This window comes from Pituophis catenifer, unplaced genomic scaffold (genome assembly GCF_029215685.1).
Source record: "Pituophis catenifer annectens isolate HBS135680 unplaced genomic scaffold, rPitCat1.0.hap2 SCAF_2, whole genome shotgun sequence".
Lineage (NCBI taxonomy): Eukaryota > Metazoa > Chordata > Lepidosauria > Squamata > Colubridae > Pituophis > Pituophis catenifer.
The window spans coordinates 271,671,639-271,685,043 of NW_027256882.1; the positions used below are offsets into that span (position 1 = coordinate 271,671,639).

The 13,405-nt window shown below is 40.0% G+C and overlaps 1 protein-coding gene across 1 annotated transcript in view; it reads right to left on the reverse strand.

The window, feature by feature from the left end:
- The window catches only part of PARP8 (poly(ADP-ribose) polymerase family member 8), a 189,171-nt gene that overhangs the window by 41,919 nt on the left and 133,847 nt on the right, over nucleotides 1-13,405 (reverse strand). Inside the window, exons 10-12 of the mRNA XM_070935900.1 lie at nucleotides 11,556-11,622; nucleotides 10,359-10,484; nucleotides 4,711-5,275 (exon numbers count right to left, since the gene is read on the reverse strand). Of these exons, the coding sequence (XP_070792001.1) occupies nucleotides 4,711-5,275; nucleotides 10,359-10,484; nucleotides 11,556-11,622 (758 nt within the window). The remainder of the gene's footprint in view (nucleotides 1-4,710; nucleotides 5,276-10,358; nucleotides 10,485-11,555; nucleotides 11,623-13,405) is intronic.

Consider the following 13,405-nt stretch of genomic DNA (forward strand, 5'->3'; position numbering starts at 1 on the left):
AGTTGAATATGTATAAGCCTTGATATAATTTAGTATTACCTATAATATAACGATGCAAACTAAATAGCATTCAGTTCCCAGAGGGCATTCAGAACTATTTGCTATTTCACTGGAATTCAGTTGGATCTTTTTAAGTAGTTCTGTACCCAGTGCATTCATTTATCAATGCACCAGAGAAAAAAAGTTGAAAATAATTCATTTGGAAGAGAGGAAAAAAAAAGTGAACACAGTATGTCCTTTTCAAAAGGCTACTTCAATATTCATACATAATAAAACCCCAAGAGAAACTGAGGACCAATACTGGTTAGGCTGGTATTTCTGTTGCCTGGTTTCATATTGATACAGAGTTATATATAAAAAAAGTCCTATGCTAATACGGTACCTGCTGTGAACTGCTGGGTGTATAGCACATGCTTTGAATATGTAAGATTCTATTCCATTACCATCATTGTTAATTAAAGAAGTCTTGGACTTATTGAGAGTTTGGAGTTTGGTGACAAGAGCCAGTGTCCTAATATAGAATAAGTACCTTTCCTTTCCCGGTCCTTCCTTCCTTCCTTCCTTCCTTCCTTCCTTCCTTCCTTCCTTCCTCCCTCCCTTCCTTCCTCCCTTCCCTTCCCTTCCTTTAGATTGGAAGAACACAACCTGAAATGTCATGGTTTCCTACAGCTCTCTCTATATATATTTCTTTTATTTCTTATTATAACATGAGGGAAGGGGTAAAAAGTTAAATATGTGAAAAAGTAATCCTATCAGCTGCATGTAATTCAATTAATGTTAGGAAATTAAAGCACCGTTTGATTTTCTCTAATTTTCTTTGCTTACTTTGGGGAATGAATAAGTGTCACCCTTGGCCTGAAGAAGCTTATTTCTTCAACAGAAGTGAGCCCAGATCTGAAAAGCTTCAAACCAAAAGTCAGCACTAGTGTGCAAGGAAGTTCAAAATCTTGCGCAAGTTATGAATCTGTCTGGAACAGATTCCCAAAGACTCCACAATGAGACTTTATCAAATGAGGTCAATTAGACTAGGAAATCTTATGAAACTTGTTCCTCTGCTCCCAAAGCACAGAAGCATCTTCAGCTTTGTTCTGTGGATTAATTCTGGGAATCAAAGCTCCGGAGTAGCATAACTCTGTATGAGCTGTGAGCAAGAGGACTCAGACAAAAAAGGAGGAGGAGGAGAAAGGAGGCTATATATTTTTGTGTGTTTTCCTTAACTGTTTGTCCAAAAATGTTTTCTTCCTTTAAAGTGGAGTTTTTGATGAAAAACATCATTTCCTGTAAGAAAACCAATCACTTGGATTTATAAACATAAATATCTACTATAGAAACTTTTAAAAAATATTATCAATATGCATCATTGCTCCCTACAATAACTCAGTTAGGGACTGTCAACAGAAATGTAGGCAGAACTGAGAAACAAGAGGGAGATATCAACATGTTCAGAGAAAACCAAATACAGACATGATGACAACATTAAAATATGAGGTGTATCCCAATCATCTGAATATGGTCTATCAAATCACTTGGGAGTGGGCAGAGGAACCACAAAAGAATTTGTGGAGTGCATTACTAGGATAAGAACACTCCTGTTAGGAAGTGGAACATATTTAAGGTTCTTGTGGTATTCTCTTATTTCAACTGTTCAAACTAATGAACTACCTCAAGCTTGCCCTTACATTTTATTCTGACTTTATGGAATAGTAATACATATATATTCTTGGGCCACAGCTGGTTAGAAGTTGCCAAGATTCTACTAAGGATACAGAGAGAACTATTCCCTGTATATCAACATCTTAGTAGTAATTAGTAGTGATTCTAGTATGGATCACCCAGCAATAATGTATTTCTAGAGAGATCCTTCCATAATTGAATACACACTATTGAAGTTCCCTCCAAGGCTAAATTGCTGTCTCTTAGTTGAGTGCCCTCTGGAGCAGTATTTCTCAACCTTAGCAACTTTAGGTAAAGGTTCCCCTTGCACATATGTGCTAGTCGTTCCCAACTCTAGGGAGCAGTGCTCGTCTCTGTTTCAAAGCCGAAGAGCCAGCGCTGTCCAAAGACGTCTCCGTGATCATGTGACCAGCATGATTAAATGACAAAGGCACACGGAATGTTGTTACCTTCCCACCAAAGGTGGCCCCTATTTTTCTACTTGCCTTTTTTACGTGTTTTTGAACTGCTAGGTTGACAGAAGCTGGAACAAGTAACGGGAGCTCACCCCGTTACACGGCACTAGGGATTCGAACCATTGAACGGCCAACCTTTCAATCAACAAGCTCGACAGTGGCTAAGACGATTGATGTCTTAGCCACTGAGCTACCGCATTCCTAGCAACTTTAAGAGGTCTTAATTTCAACTCCCAGAATCCTGGGAGTTGAAGTCCAGACATCTTAATATTGCTATGGTTGAGAAACATTGCTCCAGAAGCATTGGGACTATGAGTCATAGGGTTCCCAGTCAGTATGATCAAGGTTATGTTGTCTGGGAATGCTGGAAACCGCAGAATATCTTTTTCTCAAATGTTACAGGTAGGGATTATATTGATGTATGTATGAATATCACCTACATTTACTGTATATATGTTTCCATTCAGATATCCTGTACACACTAATTGCCACAAAGAAGTAATAGTTCAGATCATGAGCATTTAAAATTGGATTGTTTAGTGTAAGACATGATACAGATTATTCAATGATCATTTCTGCTTTTTCTGTAGGAAAGAAGGTGGGCCATTCTATTTTTAGTACTAAAAATTTTCCCATTATATCTTGTGGCATTATTTAGTGTATCTTTGCTACTTCCCAGAGTACAAGAGTTTGACCATGTGACTCCTGAGGACATGGACAGGATTTTGGGGAGGCTTAACGCTACCACATGTTTACTGGACCCGTGTCCCTCCTGGTTGGTGCTAGCCTCCCAGGAGGTTACACGAGGCTGGTTTCAGGAGATTACCAACGCCTCATTGAGTGAGGGTGTCTTCGCAGCCGCCCTGAAAAAGGCGGTGGTGAGGCCCCTCCTCAAGAAGCCTTCCCTGGACCCGGCTGTATTAGCTAACTATCGTCCTGTCTCCAACTTCCACTTTGCGGCGAAGGTTGTTGAGAGTGTGGTGGCGGGACAACTTCCTCGATTACTGGATGAAGCTCTCTATCTAGATCCGTGCCAGTCAGGCTTCAGGGTGGGATACAGCACGGAAACGGCATTGATCGCATTGGTTGATGATCTCTGGAGGGCCCGGGACAGGGGTTGCTCCTCTGTCCTGGTCCTCCTAGATCTCTCAGCGGCTTTTGATACCATCGATCATGGTATCATGCTGCGTCGGCTGGAGGGGGTGGGAGTGGGGGGCACCATGCTACAGTGGTTCTCCTCCTTCCTCTCTGACTGCACGCAGTCTGTGTTGACGGGGGGGCAGAGGTTGACCTCGAGGTTCCTCACTTGTGGGGTGCTGCAAGGGTCAGTCCTCTCGCCCCTTCTGTTTAACATTTATGTGAAGCCGCTGGGTGAGATCATCCATGGCTTTGGGGTGAAGTGTCAACTGTATGCCGATGACACGCAGTTGTACATTTCAATCCCAGGCCACCCCAATGATGCCCTTGACGTGATGTCCCACTGCCTGGAGGCCGTCCGGATCTGGATGGGGAGGAACAGGCTCAGACTTCGGGAGAAGGGCGGTATATAAATATAATAAACTAAACTAAACTAAACTAAACTAAACTAAACTAAACTAAACTACATTGTGTAGGAAACAATGTAATGACTGAAAGAAGTTTGGTTATAATAACTTCATTAAATATCGCTATACTGAGAAAATGCTGAATGTCTTCTGGATGTATGCATTAGTGTATGATACTGATAACTTACAGACATTAAATAGAGACATGTGCACCCACCCACAGCATACAAACACAACTTTCTGAAAAATCCATCCACACAGAATTTATGCAAGCAGTACTTGTATACTAGCATTTCCTTTCATTTTTCCTCCTCTAAATCCTTTAAATTATGCCCGCCAATATTTGCTAAGAATTATAGTTTAATTCAGCAAGGTTTATCAGTATAGATCAGGGTGTCAAACTCAAGGCCAGCAGACTGTGAGGCTGCCCTGCCTCTGCCAGCGAAAACAGAGCTTAAGTGGGCCGCATGCGGCCCACCTGAGCTCTTTTTCGCTGGTAGAACGCTTGGGTCACCACAGATGCCCAACACGAGTGATGTCGAGCTACCTGTGCCCCCTGACCATGCACCATGCCCCCCTGAGGTCAAACACAACCCTGATGTGGCCCTCAATGAAATTGAGTTTGACACCCCTGGTATAGATCAAGGTATGGTAATTCAGACCAAGTTATCTGTCAATCCTGAAAGTAATAATCAAATAATTTTCAATGAAATTAAAATGAAGTTTTAAAATGTGTACAAAACTCATAAACCAGCCTCTCCCCTAAAATCTCAGATCACTCATCGGCAAAGGGAACTGGGCCATCATACTGAATTCTACAGTGATGCTTAAGGCTTGCAACGTTTACCAAGTCTGTAGATATGTAGAAGGAAATTTTCTAAAATGTGGTGAAGTTCCCTGAGCATTAGCGGAATCGGTCCGCGCACCAAATTTATGAGCAAAGGCACTCAGACTTCCTAAGAAGCTTGTGCATTTAACCATTCTAAAAATATGTGGGAAGAAAAGAAAAAGCTCACAAAAAAAAACCGTTTACGCACAGCGGATGGCGATGGCGAAGATGTGGATGGTGTTAAGATACCAATAAGCCCTGAGGTAAGAGAGAGTCTCCTGCCCTCTGTTATTGTGGGTTCTTTGAAAAGTTCCATTTTAGATGATTTGGGGGCACTGGAATAACTCTTGCTGAGTAACTTGTGGTTCTTCAACCCATCTAATTCATCCATCCTAAGATTACTGGAATAAGACCTGCTTAAAAGTTTGTGGGGCTTCAAAGTACTGTTGTGCTCACATCGCATATCCCCAGAGCATGGTCTATTCAGCAGTTTGTGGGACTTTAACGTGATGCCTTCATCCTGCTTGATGGTTGCAGAGCAAGAGTGGTTCAACAGTTTGTGTGACTTAATGGTCATTGTATGTTCAGCCCTAGGATCGCTGGACAGCGAGCGACCAAAGGTTCTGTGAGATTTTGCCACACAGGAGTCCTCAGATTTAACTGTGCTAGAACAAGTCCTCCTCAATAACTTGTGGGTTTTTGATATACCATCTTGTTCAGGTTTCAGCTTTGATTTGTTTTTCCCACAGCCTGGTGGAGGATAACTCGGCGACCTTCAAGACAACCAGAGAGAAGAATTAATTAAGAGTGCATGTATCTAGATCACTACGACAAACATCAACATGAACATATTTTTCTTCAGCTTCAAATTGTAGGTTTTTCACATAACTAGTATCACCAATTAAATCAATGGCTCCCAACCTTTTGGGCATTAAGTTTTCTTGACAAGATTTTTGGAAGTGGTTTACTATTACCTTATTCCTTGAGCTGACAAGAGAGTGACTGGCCCAAAGTCACTCGGTTGACTTCAAACCAAAGGCAGGATTAGAACTCATGGCCTCCCAGTTTCTAGTTTAGTGCTTTAACCACTACACCAAACTGGCTCTCAAATATTTGATAGTGAGTACTCGCCAAGCCTCCAACTGCAGTTTATTACTTAAACTAATTTATTAAATAATAGAAATTATGTAGTCTTCCCAAGTCAAACCAGTAACTCATCTCTTCTTTATTAAATCAACGATAGTAGAACGGATAATGGAAAAAAGTTCAATCTGCTCATGTCCTTTGAAAGTTATATTGATTATTTTGTCCAATGCCTGCTTTCTAAAATTGATGTTGAAACATTGGCTCTACAGTATATCTTACTCAGTGGTGGGATTAGTGCCTTGTGAAAAAACCAAAAAGGATTTAATTGACCAATTAACTATCATACAGGGATGGAATTTCACCTAAACCACATGCAGTCATACATACAAGTTCCACCTGGTCAATCGATTCATAAGACCATCTAAAACAGCCAGATGGCCTACTTCCCCAAAATACAATGTTAACAGAATAATAGAAAGCAGAGTTGGAAGGGACCTTGGAGGTCTTCTAGCTCAACCTCCTACTCAATGGTCCTATACCATTGCAGACAAGTGACTGTCTAGTCTCTTCTAACAAGCCTCCAGTGATGGAGCATCCAGAACTTCTGAAGGCAAGCATTTGGTGCTTTGGAAAATAGATTGACCTATTTTACAAATTTAAATTTTAATTCTAAATTTGTTAGAGGCGACAAGCTGAAAAATCTAGCTTGTGATGGATCTGTAATGGAATTCTGAGTCTGAGGGTAGATGCTTCTGAAATCTGGCACAACCAGAAGAGATTAACATTGTTTTTCATATCTTCTAAATGAGAAACAACCTTCTCCAAGTCAAGAGACAATTAGAAAGAGGATCAAAGGCAACAAGGAAGTCCTGCCTTCTCTTACTCACTGCCTAATGAGAGCTAAAATACAAATTTGATAATCTAATCTTCCTCTTGTCATTGACCTGACTAATGATACTATGAAAATCTACTTTTTTGGGTTATATACTGCAGTTGGGAGACTGACACAGACTGTCAGGGTTTGATACCAATGATCTCTCAATTACTGGTTCACTGCAGTGGTTGCTTTTCTAGCCAATAGAGAAGAAGTTAATGATATTTTTGTCAATACTTTGGTGACACAAAGAATCATAGGAAAACAAAGCCCTAGAGAAAGTGTATAGAGTGCTACATTTTCAAACTAGTAAGCCTATCTATCTATCTATCTATCTATCTATCTATCTATCTATCTATCTATCTATCTATCTATCTATCGGTTCGATTTATATGCCACCCTTCTCCAGAGACTCAGGGCGGTTTACAATGCGTTAAGCAATAGCCTTCATACTTTTGTATATACCTGCTTAGTAGGGCTTTCGGGCCCCCCTAAGCGGTGTTCTTTTTTTATACAAAGTCAGCTTATTGCCCCCACAATCCTCATTTTACCTACCTCGAAAGGATGGAAGGCTGAGTCAACCTTGAGCCTGGTGAGATTTGAACTTGCAGTAATTGCAGGCAGCTGGTGCTACTTAACAGCACTTTAGTCTGCTGCACCACCAAGGCTTTTAAACTGAATCAGTATGATTGTGTTATAGAACCACTGATAAGTTAATTTGACCATGTCAATGACTGTATTGTGGAAAGAAGAATTACTGAGGATTCCAAATAACATTACCATTGTCTGACTTTCAATTAATCAGTGGAAAAATGTTTATAAATTAGCATATGGATAATATAGTACAGTGCTGGCGAACCTTTTTAGCACCGAGTGCCAAAACGGGAGCGAGCATGTGGGGGAGCGCCAGAAATCAGAAGAGCAGCATGCGTGCACCGGGAAGCTGAGCTTCTGGTCACCTGCTCTTCTGGCATGCATGCGCACACGCAGACCAGCTGGCCAGTGTGCAGGCGTGTGCCGGAAACTGGAAGCTCAGCTTCCCAGCGCACACATGCGCTCCCGGGAGCTGCTCTTCCGGTTTCCGGTGGTCCCATGCATGTGAAGATCAACTGGTCTGCTCGCATGTGTGAGCTGGAACCTGTAAGAGCAACGGGCGAGGGCTGGCATGCCCAGAGAGATGGCTCTGCGTGCCACTTCCGGCACGTGTGCCATACGTTTGCCATCACGGATATAGTAGTTCCAAAAACATGTTTTCAATATTTACTTTGTAGGAGGTAGCATCTCAGAAAAGAAATTTCTCAATTCTGTAAAAGAGAGAGAAATGGTGCAATTTCTAGAACAACACTTTCTATCTGCAGTACTGTTTATGTTTTTTAAAAAAAATCTTTAAAAAAAAAGAATGGGTTGCCTGATTAATTGAAAATTCAGTTGGATGGTATTCAATTCATTAAACAATTAAATTACACAGCTGCCTTGTTTAAAACAAAAGTTTGTTAAATAGAATGAACAAAAGAGTAGAGACAAGGTGCTTCACCAATTATGCAAATATCTATGTTCAAATATGAACACAGCTTAATAGTTATTTCACGGTTCTATGAATTTTCTCCATCAGGACACTAAGCAGATCAGCAACCTCCCTAGCAGTGAGATGTAACTGAAAAATTACAAGTATATTTTTTGAACTGTCTACTATATTTATTGTGCTTCTAATAGATCTCTGCAAGGCAGAGGGAAGGAAATTGCATGATGTGAATCTGCAGAACTTATTCTATGAAAAAAAAAACCCTGACAAATATATTTCTCATATATTTCTCCTTAGTTGATGTGTCACATCTCTAGACAGTGTGAATTATTCAGGGACACAAACACACATTGGTGAACACACATTTAAAATAAAGGGAACTACTGGGATATTTTGGACACACAAAGTTGCATTCCTTTTGAGACCTGTGAATATAGTAAATATTAAAGGCTATTTTAATTGGCCTAGAATTTCTAATAGCATAGGGGATTCCTGTACATGTATACTTTAAAATCAAAGAGTTAGAATCTAAATGAAATCAGCTAGAAAAACTGCATGTAAATCAATTTCTTCGGTCGCAGATTGTGTCTTGTGGATGGGAGATGGCTGGTAGATATTTTTTAAAAAAATCTTCAATCTCCTCACAGAGTAAATAGGAAAGAACAAATGATTACTCTCTGTGTGGCATCAGTTCAGTCTTTGGATATGAATGATTTGCCACTAGGAAGTGGCAAGTAAAAGATACCAAGAAGAATGAGATTTCAGCTGCGACCCCTTGAAATTAGATGAGATAGACGAGAGGACCACTCCACTTTGGGATGCAGAAGTGTGATTACATCAGGCATATTTTTCTAATACTGCTAATATTTATTTTCTTTGGAAACAAAATCCAGAGAAATATTCACCAAATCAGAGAAGAGCAGGTAGAGGTGCTTCTTACTTCCCATCCACCCCAAATATACTAGTCTTCTTCATTCTGGAGGCACTTCCCAGGTTTGATCATATGGACATAAACTGCCACATTCTCATACAGCAATTTCAGGATACATCAAGGAATGAGCCTCTATTTTGCAAAGAGACTGGTGTTCTGTCCCCGTCTCACACACGCACACCAGCAGTCGACCAAGAGTTAAAATAAACCAGCAGACAAGAATTTCCTTTGATAACAGAATTGGCAGCAACCCAGTGGCTGCTTGCCAACAGTTTTTTACTTACAAAGGGAGGTTTATCTCCTCCGACCGAAAACATCAAAATCTACAAAAGCCAAAGAATAGTCAAGCCCAGTCCAAGAAATCAGTCCAAGCAGAGCATATAACAAAATTCCAGAAATGTAGAATGACTTGCTAGCTTTCAGTTTTGTCCGTCACAAAGCCTGAATGGCCACTGCACCCCCTTTTATCCCCTGTGGGGTGTGGTCCAGTGACTCAGCTTAATCTCTGGCACACCTCCTTCTCTGCTGCGTGCGCTTGTCTTTCCGACGCTGTCGGGGATCCAGCCAAGACTTATCTCCGTCGCTGTCTAACTGCGGCTGCTCGGAAATGCCTGGCTCCTGGCCTATCTCTTCTCCTTCGAAAGACATCTGAGGCATTGCCAGAGAGGAGGGTCCTGGAGAGGGAGGCCTTGCCAACTCCTCTCCTTCACTTTCGGAGTCTTCTCCCTCCGATAAGACGGGCTCGGGGGTCGGAGTCACAACAACTGACAGTGCTTTTATCATATATAAAGAAGTGGATAAGATGCTGAGCTTGTCGATCGAAAGGTTGGCAGTTCGGCAGTTCAGCATTTCGAATCCCTAGTGCCGCGTAACGGGATGAGCTCCTGTTACTTGTTACAGCTTCTGCCAACCTAGCAGTTCAAAAGCACATAAAAAATGCAACTAGAAAAATAGGGACCATCTTTGGTGGGAAGATAACAGCGTTCCGTGAGCCTTTGGCATTTAGTCATGCTGGCCACATGACTACAGAAATGTCTTCGGACAGCAATCGGGAACGATTAGCACATATGTGCGAGGGGAACCTTTACCTTAAAGAAGAGACCTTTTGGCAATCATCAAAACTGTTCAGAAATGAACACAACTACCAATCACTCCTGCTATGCTTTCTTTTTCAAAAAAAATTCAACAGACTCAGTGGACTATATTCCTTTTATTCACTTGGGAGGCCTTGGGAGCAAATAAAACCAAAACCAAAATTAATTGCTAGCAGAACCCCTGGCAAAAGTTTTTTTTAAATCCTGAATTTGTTGGGGAAAAAAATAAAGTTAGTCATCATTCTTGCACTGAAAGTAATGTGACAAGATTTCACTAAACCGTATAGCAAAAAACTGTCTCTCTTTTTTGACCAAGCAACAAGGTACATATTTTATCACTTCCTCCTACCTGCGCAATGTAGAAAAGATGTGCAGGGGAGATTTCACTTTCTTTTCTGACAGTTTTTTGTTGTGCGTACTGTTTGATTTTTCTTTGCCATTTTTCCATTGCTGTGTAACAAATGTTTGCATAATTCTGCAAAAATATGAAACAAACAACTACTCTGGGAATCTGGGCAGGATAGAACAATCAATCAATCAATCAATCAATGTAGTGCATACATACCGAATGGAAATTTAAGTCTGAACTGTCAATGGGAGTCCCAGAAATCTATGTTCTGTTTCAAACTGGATTTGGTTGATTGAACTGAAATGCTCTTACTCTTATGCTTTCTTAGCAACAGCTATCTTTAGCTTTTATATTAGAAACTAGTATAAAGTCTAGTATATCAGAAGCTCTTTTAATACATGTACTGTATGCTCAAAGCTATCTGCAACTCTTTCAGCAATTGGGGGGAAAAAAGAATACAGAAAGGAATACAACATGCCTTGTAGTCCATTTAATCACCCTTAATTTATCTTCCATACTGCTGAATACAATCTATGGATAGCATTCTTGCAAATGATCAGGAATGGATTTTTCATTTTCTAATCTATTCTGCAGAATATCAGTGTACTCATATTGCCTACAGCTTTCCATTCAAATCCTCCCAGTTAAAATATCCGAAACCTCTATTCCAAAAAAGGTTCCTGTTTTCGGTCTATAAATAAGGCAGGATTCATCAGATTTATTATCTGTCTAAAGCATAAAATCCATAAATTAATCTCAAGGTGGCCTAAAAGTCTTGGCTTCTTAAATCTTTCAAGATACCAACTCTAAGAAATAAAATTCAGGAATTGGTTATTTAGCTATTGGGTTTGTTCATGTCCAATACATTTATATAAGATTGACCTTAAATATCCATTCATAAATTCTGAGAAAACAAAAAGACAAACTATTTCAATTTGTTATAGTCATGGGAGGCATTGTAATAGTCAAAGGCAACTATTGTTAATATGGTTTATCTAAGTGGGGAAAACAGCAAAAAAGAGTAATTTTTTTATATAGATTATAAAACAAAATGGTAAATCTTGATGCATTTTAAGGGTCAACAGAAACATTGCTAGAGTGCATTTGCTAGAAAATACTGTAGCCAGAAACAATACCTTGCACTAGAAGCAAATATTTATGCATAACACATTCATGTCTCTCTTTGGGAAAACTTACTTCTTTAGCTGATGCCCCAGTCCAAATCTTTCTTTAGTAGAGATCTGAAATACATCAATGGTGGGCACTGTAGAATAAAAGACATTGTTGAAAAAACAGGGTCAAACATATTGTTTAAACGTCATTATTAATTGTACTTTATGCTATAGTGGGGCAATCAAGGCCTCTAAAACACATGAGGTGCTCCAATACTCATTCAAAGATATCCAGAGCACTCCAAGATTATATTTCTAAATTGGCAGCAAAAATATGTATTTTCAGTGGAATTTTTACTCTTTGTTTTGGGGGGGGGGGGAGAAAGAGAGAAAAGAGGAAGTATAAATTAAGTCTCTGCAAGGCAAAACATTCTTTTCCATCCTAAACTCCTGCTGAGCCATCTCCAAATAATGAAAACCTTTCAACCTCGTCCTTCTGATAAAATTGCTATATCATCAGAGACATTTTCCTCATTGCTCCCAGAAGCTGTTAAAAAAGCAACAACAATAACAACAAAACCCTAAAGCCTCTAATGTTTTCCCACTGCTGTTATATGAGCAGAATGAAGTACTAGTTACAATTAAGGTAAATGATGTATTAGAAAAAACACTTAGAGCTGTGCATAGCAATGAATTAAAAAAAGATCCTGTAGCTTCCATGCTAGCAACTTTTTCCAGTGGTAAACACAATACATCTAGACAGCTATGAGTAATAACCTCAGGAACTGATTTGGAATCTTCTTTTTCTTGTGCCATATCCGTCATTGGACATTGGTGATCATGTTGGCAATCCTATTTTTGTCAACAACCGCATGAAAAAGCACTGCTGAGTTTTGTCCAAACTAGTCCCTTAGATTTTGAAGCCATTTGGATTTGGAATAGAGTTGCTTAATTAGACTCCATTCAGACAGGTGCTGAATTTCATACCCATTCCAATTACACGAGAAACTACAATTCCCACAGTCTTAGCGGTCACAAAGCAATACCTCTCCTGTCTTCTCACCACTGCTTCTATCAGTAGGGATAAAGCTTAAGAACAAGTGATGAGAATAATTTGCAATGATGTATCCAATTCAAATGTGCTACTGAAACCAACCAAATTATTCTAGGCTGAAATTTTGGTCATAACTGGAATTCAGTTGTCCCAAAGGTGCTTTTTCAAGAGGCAACTGGACTTTCTGGTTTTTCTTTGAAGACGTTTCGCTTCTCATCCCAGAAGCTTCTTGAATGAAGCTTGGATGAGAAGAAGCTTCTGGGATGAGAAACAAAACATCTTCAAAGACAAAACAGAAAGTTCAGTTGCCTCTTGAAAAAGCACCTTTGGGTAAACCATGACCTGGATGACTGAGAATCTCCATAGACAGAGGCAGAAATGATGAAACAGAAGAACTTGATTTTAATTATTGTTAACACTATTAAGTGCAGCAGCTCTTTAATAATATTTTAACCTGAACTCCATATGGGATTGTCCAAGCAGCTCATTTGTCAAATTCACCTTACTGGGTTTTTTCTTCCCACACTGGAATCAGATCCTCTTTTTACTAAACAGTTTTATTTATTTTGCTGACTATACTTTTCCCTTAGTACTTGGACAAAACCCTGGCTGCATGAGATCTTTGCTTGATGTAGAATAAAGCAGACTTTTGCTTGTATTTCTCCAAAGCCTTTTTCAAGACCATTCCTATTTTACCAGTATGGAACTGGGGACAGGGCAATTGTTTTTTGGACCTGTGGCAAATTGTGGAGAACAGTGGTGGAATTCAAATTTTTTTACTACCGGTTTTGTGGGCATGGCTTGGTGGTCGTGGTGTGGCTTGGTGGACGTGGCAGGGGAAGGATACTGCAAAATCCCCATTCCCTCCCCACTCCTGGGGG